The 15,130-nt window shown below is 38.4% G+C and overlaps 1 protein-coding gene across 1 annotated transcript in view; it reads right to left on the reverse strand.

The window, feature by feature from the left end:
* Positions 1-15,130, reverse strand: part of Hmcn1 (hemicentin 1) — a 435,972-nt gene that overhangs the window by 95,122 nt on the left and 325,720 nt on the right. Inside the window, exons 53-58 of the mRNA XM_052199882.1 lie at positions 14,797-14,947; positions 12,998-13,192; positions 11,492-11,605; positions 6,593-6,780; positions 4,885-4,981; positions 68-229 (exon numbers count right to left, since the gene is read on the reverse strand). Of these exons, the coding sequence (XP_052055842.1) occupies positions 68-229; positions 4,885-4,981; positions 6,593-6,780; positions 11,492-11,605; positions 12,998-13,192; positions 14,797-14,947 (907 nt within the window). The remainder of the gene's footprint in view (positions 1-67; positions 230-4,884; positions 4,982-6,592; positions 6,781-11,491; positions 11,606-12,997; positions 13,193-14,796; positions 14,948-15,130) is intronic.

Here is a 15,130-nt window from a genome sequence, read left to right on the forward strand (position 1 = left end):
ACTGAGTTGAAATGATCTACGTTTTAAAATCGGAGAAAGACCCACCTTATGAGAATAAACTCCTTACCAGGCACAATGAGAACATTAGTGTTTGGCTTGATGGGTTGTTCATTCTTGAGCCAGCTGAGGTCAGGAGGGGGAAAACCAGAAACTTCACAGTTCAAAGAGATGAAATGGTTCACAACCACGGAGAGATCTTCATGGTTAGGACCAATGATACTTGGAGGAACTGTAAAAGTATACAGGTATTTAAAAGTGAACTTTGACAGTATCAGAGACATATATTCTAATTTCTTATGGTCTATAAAAAGTAACAACCAAATGGCTCTGCTAAAAACCCAATGGTCTTTATTAGAATCTCTAGTGATATCATCAAACCCATGTTCATCAGGTATTTTTTTTTTTGAAATGAAAGATTGCCTTCGGAGTTTTTAAAGTCAAAAAATTTCTGGTTACTCCAAGCCTGTACTTTCTCAAAGTACAAAGTAACAACATGATGTTTTTAAATAGTTTGCATAATTTTGTTTGTTTTTTATATGGTATCTTTATTTTTATTTCTTATTATGAGAAAAATAATTTAAAGGTTTAACTTTAGAATTTCAGCATATCACACAGACTATCTTTACAATGCAAGTCCATGTAGCTGTCAAGAGAAACAGACATGGTAAGAAATAGACACAATAACAACAACAAAGAATAAAAAAAGCAAAAGTGTTGGAGACAAAAAGCAGAATAAGAAAGATCAATATAAATGATTACCTGACATTTATGAACATCATAAAATATGCACACACGAGACTTGATGTTTTATAGTAAAAACACAAAGAGTGCCAGATGTGGTGGTCAGTGCCTTTAATTTCAGCACTTGAGAGGCAGAATTAGGTGTAACTCTGTGAATCTGTGGCCAGCCTGGTCTACATAGTGAGCCTCAGTTTAGCCAGCGCTACATAGTAAGACTCTATCTCGAAAAGTAAAAATGGTAACAGCAACAACACAAAAACCCCACAGAAGGTATCATCCACATTCAAGTGATTTCCTATGAAAGGGAAAGAGGACCCAGAGCAAGAATGGGCATGAAAACAACCAAAAGTAAAAGTAGAAATGAGTCTTGGTCAGAAAGAGGAAACAGTGACTACGAGCAAGAAACACTATTGTATCTGCTATATTATGTGAAAATTGAGGTTTAAAATCAAAATTGAGGTTTCAATATCAAAAGCAAATGCCAAGAAGGCAAACTCTTTTTTTTTTTCTTTTAACATTATGTGGTTTGGATTGCTTCACCCATTGATTAACTCTAGTCTTCGTTCATTGGTTAAATAGTTCTTGAATCTTAATGCATCCCAGGCATTGTGCTAGGCCTCACAAGGAGGGATATGCAATCGACAATCATCTTTGCTGCTAAAAATCTGATAGAAACAGAGCTTCAGGTTTCTTGGTGACAGATCTACTCCAGGCATTGAGTAGAATACTTTCCATTGGATTTCCACATACCTGCGAGCTAGACACAATTCTTAACATCATAAATAGGGACGGTGAGACATAGGGTGATTAGCATCTTACCCAAGGTCTCACTGCTTGTCTTGGAAGAAACAGGTCTGAAAATGAAGCAGCCAAGCTCTGAGTCTCTTTTGCTTGGCTACTTCCCTATACTGCCTAGGAATCAAAAGAGTCATGAATGTCAGTTGGGAGAAATGAGTGAGAACTGAATGTGTCCTCTAGATTCAGAATGTCAAGCCCTAATTCCCAGGGCAGCTGAGCTTGGAACTTGGCACTTTGAGGAAGTTATTCATGCCCAATGAGATCCTGGGGCATGGCGCTAATTATTTAGGATTACTGTCCTTCAAGAAGAGACACCCCCACATTAACCCTCATCAAGGAAGGGCCTTTGGCAGCAGGAGAATGATTACAGAAAGCCAGAACTACTCAAATGCAGAACACGATTGACTGTAGGATTCCCCCATTGATATATCCGCAGCACAACTCCTGCACTAAAGGCTCAGAGAACATGAAAACAGGGGCGGGGGTAGAGGGGAAGAGAAAGAACTCAAGAGCCAGAGGATCCTGACTGCTGTGCGACTGTGCCTTCCAACTATGACAAGAAAGCTACAGTCATGAAGTACCAACCACATAGCCACCAGCAAGATGGGAATAATTCTAACAACAATTGGCATGCTAACATAGACCAGCGAAATCTCATGGAACCCCATCTTTGGATGAAGAGCTGCAAACAATCAGGAACTGCAGAAAGATAGAGAATCAGTTTTTCCCAGGGATGAAGCCCAGCTGGGCTATCCAATACCAGGCGGTTAGCCTTAGGAATATACACATGCAGGCAACACCAAACGGACACACACGGCTGTTTTTAATACATGTATTCATTTGCATGGATGTGGTTATGTAATAAAGAGGATGTGGGAATGAATTTGAGTGGTGTAGGTGGAGTATGGAAGGAATGATGTAACTACATTTTTATTAAATAAAATGATAAATAAAATGAAGACACTCCAGAAGACTTGCAAACAAACTCTACAGGCAACTTGAGGACACATGAGGAGAAAGCTGTAATCTATAAGCTGGGAAATGACCTCTTCAGAAAACACACACTTCTACAACCTTTTTAAACTGCCTAGCTCTCAGAACTGAAAGAAAATTAATTTCTTTGGTGAAAGTCACACACAGTAGACGAAGACAAGACTCACTTGACATTTGAGGGGAAAGTAAAGGTATGGACAGTGGTCGTAGGGTAATAAGATAGGAAGAGGTGGCCTTCACAGTAAAGAAGGCCTGGCTCATGATAGGAGTATGAATGTATAAATCCATCAATAATCTCAACTCCAAGATTTCCTCCAGCCATAGGCAGTGACTTTGTAAAATTAGCATATATTACACATGAAAAAGTATCCCTAAGTAGAGAGTGACCAATCAACATCTTGAATCAAACTGCCTGTGCGGAACGCTGGTTACACATCTGTGAGTGGTGTAACTTGGGGCATGTTTCTCAACCTTAGTAGTCCTTACATTTTCATCTATGAGGGAGGAATCAAAAGCCAGCAAATGACTGGTAACCATTGAGATAATCAGTAGAGATAATGGGCAAAACCCACATGACTAAGTATCTGGTACCCATCAAGCAGTTAGATTAGAAATTTTACACAGCAAAAAGATTCAGGAACATGGGCTCAAAGAGAGGCCTCATTGCTGTTAATGTCTCATCCTCCTTTTAGTTAGGGCCCCTCAGTGACCTCTCGGTGACCTCTCAGTGACCTGGAACTTACCAGCTAGCCCCAGGCAGACTTCTGACTCTACCTTCCCCGGCTTCGACTACAGCTATGGAACTGCTTACAAGTAGGATTTTATGTGGGTGCCAGAGATTGAACTCATGAGGAGTAAGGGTTTTACTGGCTGAGCCATCTCCCTGGCTCCTCAACATGTTTATTTTTAATGTATGTTCTGCTATATAGAGAAGAACCTATACTTTTATAATAATCACATTTGTTCAATTCCTTCATCTCGTGGGTTCATACTTGTTTTTGTTTAGGTCAGATACAGACTTGGGATCTAGTTGAGAAGCAGAGCACTCGCTCAGGATGCTTCAGGTTTTGTTCCTTGCACTGCAAAGAATTAGAAATAATGAACAACTTGCCCAGGTAAGAGCTTCTCACTAAAACACCTAAGATGTCTTCATTATGCACCTATAGTGTACGTTATACATTGTAAGTGGGAGGAATATAGATAGGAGGTATGTAAAGGAGATTTATCATACATCACTCCAAAAAGAAACTGTTATCTTTCCAAATGAAAACATTTGAAGACAATATTTTAACTTTTAAAATGTTTAATCATGTGTATTTGTGCATGGATGGGGATGGACCTGCTAGTGTGGGTATTTACGAAGGTCAGAGGTGTCGATTCAGCTGGCGCTGGGATTACAGGCACTTGTGAGCCACCCATGTAGGTGCTAAGAGCTGTGTTTAGGTCCTACAAAGCAGTTCACGCTCTTCACCACCAAGCCATCCTTCCAGCCCCCAATGGAAGCGTTTTGAGATGATATTAAAAAAATTATCCTTTTTAGATATTCCTGGAATGAACTAAAATTTCGTGCAAAGTGGATCTTATAACAATTCTCATTGTTCTAATTTCATACTTTTTAAGCAGCCTTTTTGTGATAGACATCCAGTTCCCCTCCCCTCTTTACTTAGTAAAACAATAATTGTGGTGTGTGTGTTTTATGTGTGAAAACGTAAATTTAACACAATTTAGGTATGCATGATTTTTTAAAAGGAATTATTTAACTCTACAAGGTGGTTAAGTCTACAAGGCTTTTCTCATTCAGAGATGTAGTCGATATAACTCTGCTCTTGAAGACAGGGGTAGAAGACGATGCTTCCATGAGCAGAGGATACACAATCGTCTTCACCTTCACATGGACACAGAGCCTTTCATACATGCTTTCTCCTGAGGCGTTGGCTCCCACCCTTCCTAATGCCATGCCCTTTAATACAGTTCCTCATTCTGTGGTGACCCCCAGTCATAAAATTATTTCATTGCTACTTTGTAACAGTAATTTTGCTACTGTTATGAATTGCAATTTAATTGTCTGCCATGCAGGATATCTGATACGCAACTTCAAAGGCGTCATGACCCGTAGGTGGAGACCCTCTATTCTGAGGGATGAAATAACTGTCTATAAAAATGGGCTTTCTAGAAGATTTATGTACTGGAGTTCCTGCTGGCTTTTGTAGGAGGAAAGAGAGAGGAAAGTGAATGAATGAGTCTTCACACATTGATCAAGTCAGAAACAGAGCACAGGCTGTCTACTCTGAAGCCTGGTTTCCTGGCTTTCTCAAGCAGGGCCTAACAGAGGTAGGGGCCCTGGGCTCTTACCGTGAACGTTGAGGTTAAAGTATTTCTTGGCGCTCCCAGCTGTGTTCTCTGCAACACACACATACCTCCCGGTGTCTGTTATTTGAGCATTTATAATCTAAAGGAAAATGGAGAGATAGCAACTGGAATTGTTAATAAAGGAACTTGCAATATTTTGCTTTTAAGAACAAGCCAGACGCATTCTTTCCAGTAAATGCCAAATGAACATAAAGATACCAGGCTTCTGTACATGCCAGTGCAGATGCTGCTTTAGTTAGGTCAAGCACACATACATTTATTTATAAAACATACAATCAGAAAAGGTGATTATTTTTTAAACACATACCTGTTGTATTTTGACTGTAAATTATTCCAAATTCTTTTCCCACTTCCCTGTCTGTGAGTCTACAAAGTGATTTGGAAGTTCTTTTTGAGAAATGGTTTTCTGAATGGCTCTTGCCAGAAGAATGCGCCGGGCAATGGTGCCGTCTCACTCAAGTTCACTGCAAGTGCCTGCACTGTTGCTTTCTTTACTTGCAATTCTGCCACTACCATGTGGGGAAGCAGGATTTGCCTGTTCCAGAGTGTGACTATGAGGGACAAAACTGACTCCCATTGCATTTTAAGACTCCAGATAGATAATCCCAGCAGGCCTTCAATCCGCAGCTCTGCAGGCCCTTGAATAAGCCCAGATTTGAAATACCTTCTATAGAAACAGTAGACTTACAAGCTAAGTAAACTCTTACTGTACTAAGTTATTAGGTTTTGGAGGGGATTGTTTTATGTAGCACTACTTGGTTATTATAGAACAGAATGTTTATTATAACATATAATGTTTATCTATGTATGCATTTACAGCTCGACACTTAAAACCATTTAGGCATTTTGGTACAGGCTATAAGGTCATCAAGCAGATATTTTCAAATATAGATAATGCTTTTAAAAAGTCAAGTTTATAAGCAGTGATCTTGACTTTTTTAAAAAAGAACTCTGTCTGGACCCAGATTTATTCTTGGATTTATGAGCCAAGGGGATATTCTCTATCCTAACAAAAGAACTGATATATGTCTACACATCCCAACCTTCTTTTAGGACATTTGAATGGAAACACATGAACATATCAATTGACAAATGGCAGTGCAGTCTATTTACATGGGTCAAATGGTGACTTCTTACGGTCTGTGCCAACACAGAAAGGTTTTAATCTATAGAAAGCCTTTACCACTTAGAGTGTTATCATCACATACATGCAATGGAAAGACTGCAACAATAGGTTTTTTTTTAAATCAAAAATTCTGTTGCTAAACAGGAATGTGTGTATGTATATAGACATTCTGGAAGAATTTACACAAAAAGTCACTGTGGTCATTTCTAATTGTAGGAACAGAGTAGTGAATAATATTTAATATTTATGGTAGATGATTAATGATCTGAATAATTATATTCATAAACTAATACTTTTATCAATCTGGAAGACAGTTATCACAATGTCCAAAATACAGGGTTTTTTTTTGGTTTTTTTTTTTTTGTTTTGTTTTTGGATTTGTTTTTTTAGAGACAGGGTTTCTCTGTGTAGCCCTAGCTGTCCTGGAACTCACTCTGTAGACCAGGCTGGCCTCGAACTCAGAAATCCACCTGCCTCTGCCTCCCAGAGTGCTGGGATTACAGGCGTGCGCCACCACCGCCTGGCTCAAAATACAGTTTTAAAAGCAGATTTTCCCTCTTTTACCTGAAGAATCCTGCCATCAGACAGGAGCTTATGATGTTCATCTTCTGACAAGGACTGTCCATCCTTTTGCCAGAAATTCCTCGGTGCTGGGCTGCCGCTGGACGAACATGCCATCTGCACACTCTTGTTCACTAACACGGTGACCTCTTCTGGCAGATCACCCTTTGCTCCCTTGATAACTGGTGGCACTAAGGAATGGTTGTGACAAAGAGAATCAATGGGCAACAATGGCTTTAGTAAGGCAGGCTACACCACTTTGACATCAGGACAAGCCAGATAAGTAACAGCTTTAAGAGTGTATTTGTGATGTTAAGAGTTAGCCTTTGTAAGGGAATAATCTGGGCTATTCCAAGCTCCCAGCCTTAGCATCAGGAGAGTCATCGCATCCCTGGAAGCTTGGTTAGACATCACATTCACGAACCTCATGCACGCCTCCTCCATAGCCATCTCTGAGATGAGGACCAAGGGGCCGATGGTTGAAAAAGCTGCCCAGATGTTACTCAGGCACATTAAAGTCCAAGAAGCTCTGTGCTATATTCCCCTACACATTTAAATCAGTGCTCTATAATTTATATTCATTTCACTTTTGAAAAGTCACACATTATTTGTAGAATAAAATCTGGAATGGTATAGTAAAATAGAAGATTGTGTTGGCAACACTTCTTAAAAAAGACATTTTCAAAGCAAGTGAGCATTGTCAAGTTTGATTAATTTCTGTTGCACTGTTAAAACACGCCAGGTTTTCAACAGCCTGGCGTGTTTACTGGGGACTCAGCCTTAAGGATTTTGCTTCTCTAACAATTAGGTTGAAATTCTTTATAGAAAATAAACAACAATACAAAGTACATGGCAAAAATACAATGTTAGTTAGCATGCATTCACATTTTTATTTACACCATTTTACTGATAGCTTCTGTCTTCTATGCTGTACCCTGGGTGCCAAGGACGGGACCTGTCACACTGAGCAGACAGTTTTTTACATAGAAAACACCAGACTTTCCACCTTTCCTCTCTACAATTAGTCTGTTAGCCTCTCTTCAGGTTACTTTCTTTATGCCCAGATCACACATCACATAAGTGTGCAATTTAAGTGACGCATCATTATGGTGCTAGTACTTGGAGTTCTGTGACTTCCCAGCACCCACAGTGTATACCTATGACATCTGCTTCGACTTCTAGATAGGACATGCTGTGCTTCTTAAACACTCATGCCTCCAGGATCCTGATGGTGACAACAGAAGGCAATGTTGGAGTCCAATGGTTCCCACTGCAATTGTCAGATCCTATGGCAGCCACTGCTGACTTCTGTTGCCACAGGCTGGCACTCCAAGCCTTGCCCTGTTTAGTTTATGCTCATACTAACAAGGATTGCTAAATATAATTGATATGCATTTCATCATGCCCCCTTTCTTTCTACTCCAAGAGTTCTTCTCCCCCAAAAGGCTTAGAAGCCTCTTAGTTCATTGCTCCATTATTTTGATATACGCTCTTCGCCCTTACACTATCGATTTCTCCACCCCTGTCTTCTACACACATTCTTGACATGGTAATGAGTCTCTTTATATCCAGGTTTTCTGCCCTTGGTTTATGGGTATATTCAAATCTCTTACATTTGTTCTGGCCAGCCAGTTCCATTCTACCTCTTGTCTCTATTTTATTTCATTGCATCTAATAAAATGCTCAAAAATCATCCTTGTTCTGTGGCTTTGTTGTGAATCACACAACCGAAATAGTTATGTTGACCTTCACCCACAGAACTGAAGTCTCAAAGCCAAAGGTTTTTTTTTTTTTATTTTCTAAAACCCATTTTAATGTTCAGCACTGAAAACCCATCAGTTGACAACTTTTCTAATAACTGGAATTCAGGCAAAATAGTTTACTGGGTTCACTCATTCCTTGCTTGTGTCCTTCTATTCTGTTTTTCTTCTTTTATCTACCAGTGGTTCCCTATGGTTTTCTTTGGAAAACTTGTCTTTAAATATCACTTGTCTAAGGGTAGCTGTTGGATGTACAGTCTGGGTTTAGTCCTTTGTCCTTTGTGATGGTTCCTTAATTCTAAGTGCCTGGTCAGCATTTTACATGAGCATTCTGGAATTATGTTAGATTTATCACACCAGAAACAACCTTGGCATCCTTCCCTTCAATCCTGCCTGTTTTCCCAGGAACTCTACTTTTACTGACCTTATTATCATTGTCTTAATCACCTGGCACCAAAGTCCCAGTCACGCTCTAGATGAGTGTCTAATTTCTCATACTATGTTAATATTTTCTGTATTAAAAAATCCTTCATTTTTTTTTACCGTGGGTTGGCTAGGTTTTGGCAACATGGCACAAATCTGAGGTATAGCTGGGAATGGGGATTCTCAACTGAGGAGTTGAGAACTCATCAGATTGGACTGTAGTCAAGACTGTGGGGGCATTTTCTTGCCTAGTGATTGATTTAGAAAGACTCAGCTTACTATAGGAGGTGTTATTCCTATGTAGGTGGTACTGGGTTGTGTAAAAAAAAAAAAAACTCAAGGCCAAGCAAGTGATAAGGAACAATTCAGTAAGCGGCAATCTTGAAAGGCAGGTTCCTGCCTCGAGTTCCTATCTCCTGGTTCCTGCCTCGAGTTCCTGTCTCCTGGTTCCTGCTTCAGTTCCTGTCTCCTGGTTCCTGCCTCGAGTTCCTGTCTCCTGGTTCCTGCTTCAGTTCCTGTCTCCTGGTTCCTGCCTCGAGTTCCTGTCTCAGCTTCAGTTAATAGCCTAGGCATTGGGATAGGTAAGTAGAATAAATCCTTTCCTCCTTAGGTGGTTTTTGGTCATAGTTTTTATCATAATAGAAAGCCAGTCAGAATAGATTGATTCCTATATGTCCTCATGGCCATTTGTTAGCTTAGTCTCATGCAATACACAAGCTCCTGTTTCTACATTAGATAGAAAGAGAGCATTCAGGTTCAGATGCTAGACAGTAAGAGCTGAGGGCAGTCCGTAATAGCTTCCAGGGCTCATCCTTGAGAAAGTCACAAGTACCCTGCAAATTCTGGAACTGGAGTAGTGTGGAACAAGGGATTCTCATTTCAAAGCCCTCTGGCTTGCCCTGAGCAAATGCTCCAGCTCATCAAAGTCAACTTCTATCATAATGATATCTCTCTGCTTGTCCTGAAAAACCTTTGTCACATAGCTGAGCTGATCCAGCTGACCTAGGAGCTCTATTCTGCCCCTCTGGAATGTGATGAGGGTTTCAAGATACCTAAAGACAGATTTAAGCAACTTTGTCCAGAGCTGCTGGACATACTTCGGACCCATAGGCAACCCACGAAAGTCTCCTTTGTTGTAAGTGTCTGCTTGGAGTGTCTACATTCCTGTTGTTATTATTATAACCTGGAGACCACAGATTGCCTTTGTTAGTATGTAGAATAAGGTCGCTTTTAGTACCAAGAATGAAGCACTGTGTATGTGTATGTCCTTGTTTCCATATAATAAATATGTTGAATTTTGGAGATTCTAGTGCATCTTTATTAGAGCGCTGCATGTGTGCATGCATGCGGATGCACACACACACACACACACACACACACACCTGTTTTTAATAACTGTTTGTCTTAAGGACAAAATACTTCTTCCACTTGATGTCCACGTTTCATATGGGAATGATTCTGGTTAAAGAGCAGGCATAAGAATGTGATCTCATCACTAGAATGCTACATCACTAGAATGTGTCTGTGGTGGACTCAAAGATACATAGGGGATTCACATGAAGAACCGTCAATTCTAGGACTTCTGTTATAAATATTAGACAGGAAAAACTTTCATTCAATATGAAACCGAGAAGAATAGCCAGAAGTTGGAAAGAACCCAGATGCCCCTCAAAGGAGGAATGGATACAGAAAATGTGGTATATTTACACAATGGAATACTACTCAGCAATCAGAAACAATGAATTCATGAAATTTTCAGGCAAATAGTTGGATCTGGAAAATATCATCCTAAGTGAGGTAACCCAGTCACAAAAGAATACACATGGGAATGCAATCTCTCATAAGTGGATATTAATTAGCCCAGAAGCTTTGAATACCCAAGGCACAATTAGCATAATGAATGACTCTCATGAAGAAGTATGGAGAGGGTCCTGATCCTGGAAAGGCTTGATCTAGCATTAGAAGGGAGTATCAGGACAGAGAAAAAGGAGAGAGGTGATTGGAGAATGAGTGGAAAGAAGAAGATTTATGGGACATATGGGGAGGGGGGAATTGGGAAAGGGGAAACCATTTGGAATGTAAACAAAGAATATAGAAAATAAAAATATATAATTAAATAAAAAAAGAAGCTTCGGTTAGTAAAAACATCACCAATAAACCTAAGACATAAGAAGACACACTCCCAAAGTGTTTGCATTAGTTAAGTTGATGAAATATATTTATTTATCACATTAAAAAAAAAAGAAACCGAGAAGAAGTGACTCTAGAGCTGCTAAAGACCCTCTTGCTGCCCAAGGGAACCACCTGCCTGAGAGTCACATTAACAACAAAAATAAAAAAGAAGTCAAGAGAGATAGAAAGGTAAAATCTGGATAGCTTTGACCTCTATCTAATAGGCAGTCAGAGATTACTGGACTCCAGGACTTTACCAAATTTGTGAATCAATAATCTATATTGTCTCTCCCCACCTCCGTCCCTCCCTCCCTCCTTCCCTCTCTCTATCCTTCCCTCTCTTCCTTCTTCCAATTTTGTTATTTGAGATCTTAGAAGTCCTGATTAACGCATTCTCAGTTTGCGCACAGGACAGTAGTACTTGGAAATATCAATATCTATTACCTTTATAGTTTCGAAAGTGTTAACGTGACAGCCTGTAAACATTAGTCATTGAAAAATATTTTGGAGTGAAAAATGCTTAATCAACAAACAAAAGCAAGCTTACAGAGCACATGGACGTCATACTGGAGGGAGTCTTCCCCAGCTTCATTCACAGCCACACAGGTGTATCTCCCGGCATCTTCTACTTTAGCCCGGGGAATCTGCAGCACTCGTCCTCCTGAAAATATATTTCCTAGTATGTCACGCCTCCAGACGTTAGAATGAACACAGCGCATGCACTGAGCTACGCCTTTTCCTTTCTAGATCTAATGACATTTATTTATGTTGTTGTCGATGTTCCCACTTCCTTTAATCATTCCATTTTTATCTTGGACAATATCCATTTTCACAGCCAATATTACATTGCTAAAGAGTGATTTGATACTGTACTATAAATCAGAAAATTTGAGAAATAAATAGCTGGTGTCAATTTTCTAGAGGGGAGAAGGCTGCTCTAAGCCCTTCATTATGTCCTTTGTAGAATGTTACTGTATGGTGATGCCTTGTTCTTGTTTTTAAATATTTTTCATTGATATTTTCAATATTTCCTATAAAGCCTCATTTAAATACACATATCCAGGACTCTGAAGAGTAAAGTGTACTTTTGCTTTTATGTTGTATTCAAGAGTTCATGTGCAATACCAGGAAAAAAAAGCTCCTACATATTTGTAAACTTTTTAATGTTGATAATAAAATTTAGAGAAAAGTTGTAACAGTCATATCAAAACTTGCATCTATGTTCACCAATTATTTTTGTTGCATGCAATTTCATTTATCTCCTGCTATCCTATGGATAGGATATTTTCATAAGCTATTTCAGTAAGTTGGAGGCATGATGACTTCTTAAAACCATATACTCATATATGTCATAGAAATAAATATAATCCCCCTAAAACTATAGTACAAGAACCCAAACCAGGAAATTAAGAGTTAATTAAAAATTACTTGCATTAAATCCACATCCTCTTTTAGATTATTGTCACAGTAAGCTTCTTCCATTTTCATTTCTTACTGTCTAAAGATATTATTTCAGTTGACTTGGATTAATTTTGCATATATTAAATACTACATTGGCCCTAAAGGTACAACCTATGCATTTTAACAAACCCTGATATTTGAATACTTGTGATAATTATACTGAAGCCTTGAAAATATTATTCTAAAAACTTTAGCCATCTTTTCCATCAACAAACCAGCTAATAATTAAAATGTTTAAAACTAAGTCTTTATAATTGCTCATGAAATGCAATCAAATTAATAAATAAATCAAATAATAACTATTTGCAAAGACACATTTGATTTTAGATTAAATGATGCATGGAAACCAAAGTGACTAAGGACATCAATACAGGAAAAGAGGCATGAAGAAGTCCAAGAACTTGCATAAGTTGATTCTGACCATGGAATAGATTTAGAAAGTGAACTCAAGGGTTCTGCTGTCAAATTCTCAAGGTAGGCTCTTCCATATAAAGAAGCAACCCAAACTCTGGTTAAATTACAGTGAACTGGCCCAATAGATGAGAAGAGACACACTTGGCAGAGATTCATGCTTTTATGTGGCATTGTTTACCTGGCAAAATCAATACTCGGTCACTGGAGGTCAGAAGTCGGCCATCTTTGTACCATGTCAGAGTTGGTGGAGGAGCAGCGTTTGTCTCACAGTGAAGAGAAATGGGATTGTTGATGATGACATCTTTAGCTTCACCGCTCCTGCCAGTATCTAGCATATTTCCTATTTCCCAGAGTTTCTGAAAACTCGGAGGAACTGTGGAGGAAAAGCGTGACCTGAGCTCAGTGTGACTGTCACGACTGACCCATCAAAGACTGACTGTGTCTTAACAGACATCTGGATTCGGTAAGTTAGACAATGCCATATCATTTTTTTAAATACTTATATGCTTTCCAACAGCATCCAAAGAGTAGCCATCAGTCAGAGTTGGTTCTTAAGAGGAGGAATAAAGTCTGTGGAGTTCTGAGTCTGCATTTGTCTTTGCTGTGTGTATACAAAGGCTTTGCTGATTGACCAGCATTGGGGCCCACTTTTGAGGAGGAATGTCATAAGAAATGTGGTTGCTGCAGGAAAGGCTACTTTTGAGGTACACACAAAAGAATGTCTGGGCTCGGTTGATAACAATATCAATGATTTGTCTTATGAAGGAAATTCAATAAGATGAACAACCAAGGCTAAACTATTAAAAATAGGATATTCTCACTCTTTTCTCACAGTGGCTATGAGTTTTATTAACAACAATACATTAAAGACATTTCAAAAGTGTATGACCTGAAGTTTCAAGGTTTAGACACATATGAAAAATCAAAGATTGGTGAAAATTTCGTGAACCCAGATGTTAAGTATAGCGTTATTAGTGAATAATGAACACTTGGAGATACCTTGGATATTTAAATCTAGGAGTTTGATTAAATTAATATATTTGAGTGTAGAGTTAATGAAATAGATAAAGTCTTAAAAGTTGTGTTGAGCGCTGGGATAAGGCTCAGAGAGAGTGAATTTCTTTAGCATGCCTAAGGTCCCTAGGACTGGTAAAAATAATTTGGCTGGTGAGTGGTACCATCCAGAAAAACAGTACCAACAATAGCAGGCATTAGTTCTTGATGACTTTAGGAATAGCTTAGGTGCCTTATCTTAGCTATTATTCTTAGCAATCCCAAGAGGTATTAATTTTAAAGGAAAATAATGGACACTTAAAATATTTTGAGTACGTGTCCAAGTCACAAAGTTTATAGGTGTACTTATCCATCTCAACGTTGGTCTACTCTGAATTCATTATTAATGCTTTTATTGTCTTCTGTACAATATTGTTACATTATATATAACCTTTATGATATAATGTTTGTGCAATGTTGGTGTAAGAGAACTCTGTCATTAAGTTTAAGGTACAAAAGATGTCCCTTAAAATGCCAGAAGAAAAGGTATAAAATAAGAACAATAGGGGTTCAAGAGATGGCTCATAGCTTAAGAGCACATGCTGCTCTTGTAGAGGCCCAAGGTTCAGTTCCCGGAACTTATCTGGTAGCTCCCAAGCATCTGTGATTCCAGTTTTATGGGATTCAACATCCTCTTCCACGGGCACCAGGCATACATGTGATGTATATATATACACATATACATATATATTATATGTTATATATGCATGCATTCATTTAAGAAAAACTCATATAAATAAAATAAAAACAAAAAGTTCTAAAAAATTATGATGGGATTATTCTCTTCTATAATTTCTTGTTTAAAATTTCATAATAAACTTACAATGAGAAGAAAATGATTTTTAAAGTAAACCAAGTCAAATCTCTTTTCCATTACATCCACAGAGCATAAAAATTGTTCTGCAATAAGAATAGTAATATTACCTTGAATATTCACATCAAAATCCAACTCATCTTCACCTGCAAGGTTAGATGCCACACAGGTATATCGTCCAGTGTCTGAGATTTGAGCTTCCTTTATTTGAAGAGTATGTCCATTTGCGGCAATGGTAACATGATCATCTGATTTTAGGGGCTGTGATTCAATTATAATAATGTCAGCATTGAATATGCTAATAAAGTTAAGATACCCTGCAAATGATCAATATTATGATTCTTTAAAAAATGGAGATAGATAAAAATATTCAAGATAACAGTAATTAATTAATTTGATCAATTTGTTTTGAGTAATTTTTATCTCTTGGAAATTATAGCTGAT

Source organism: Apodemus sylvaticus, chromosome 12 (genome assembly GCF_947179515.1).
Source record: "Apodemus sylvaticus chromosome 12, mApoSyl1.1, whole genome shotgun sequence".
Taxonomy (NCBI): Eukaryota; Metazoa; Chordata; class Mammalia; order Rodentia; family Muridae; genus Apodemus; species Apodemus sylvaticus.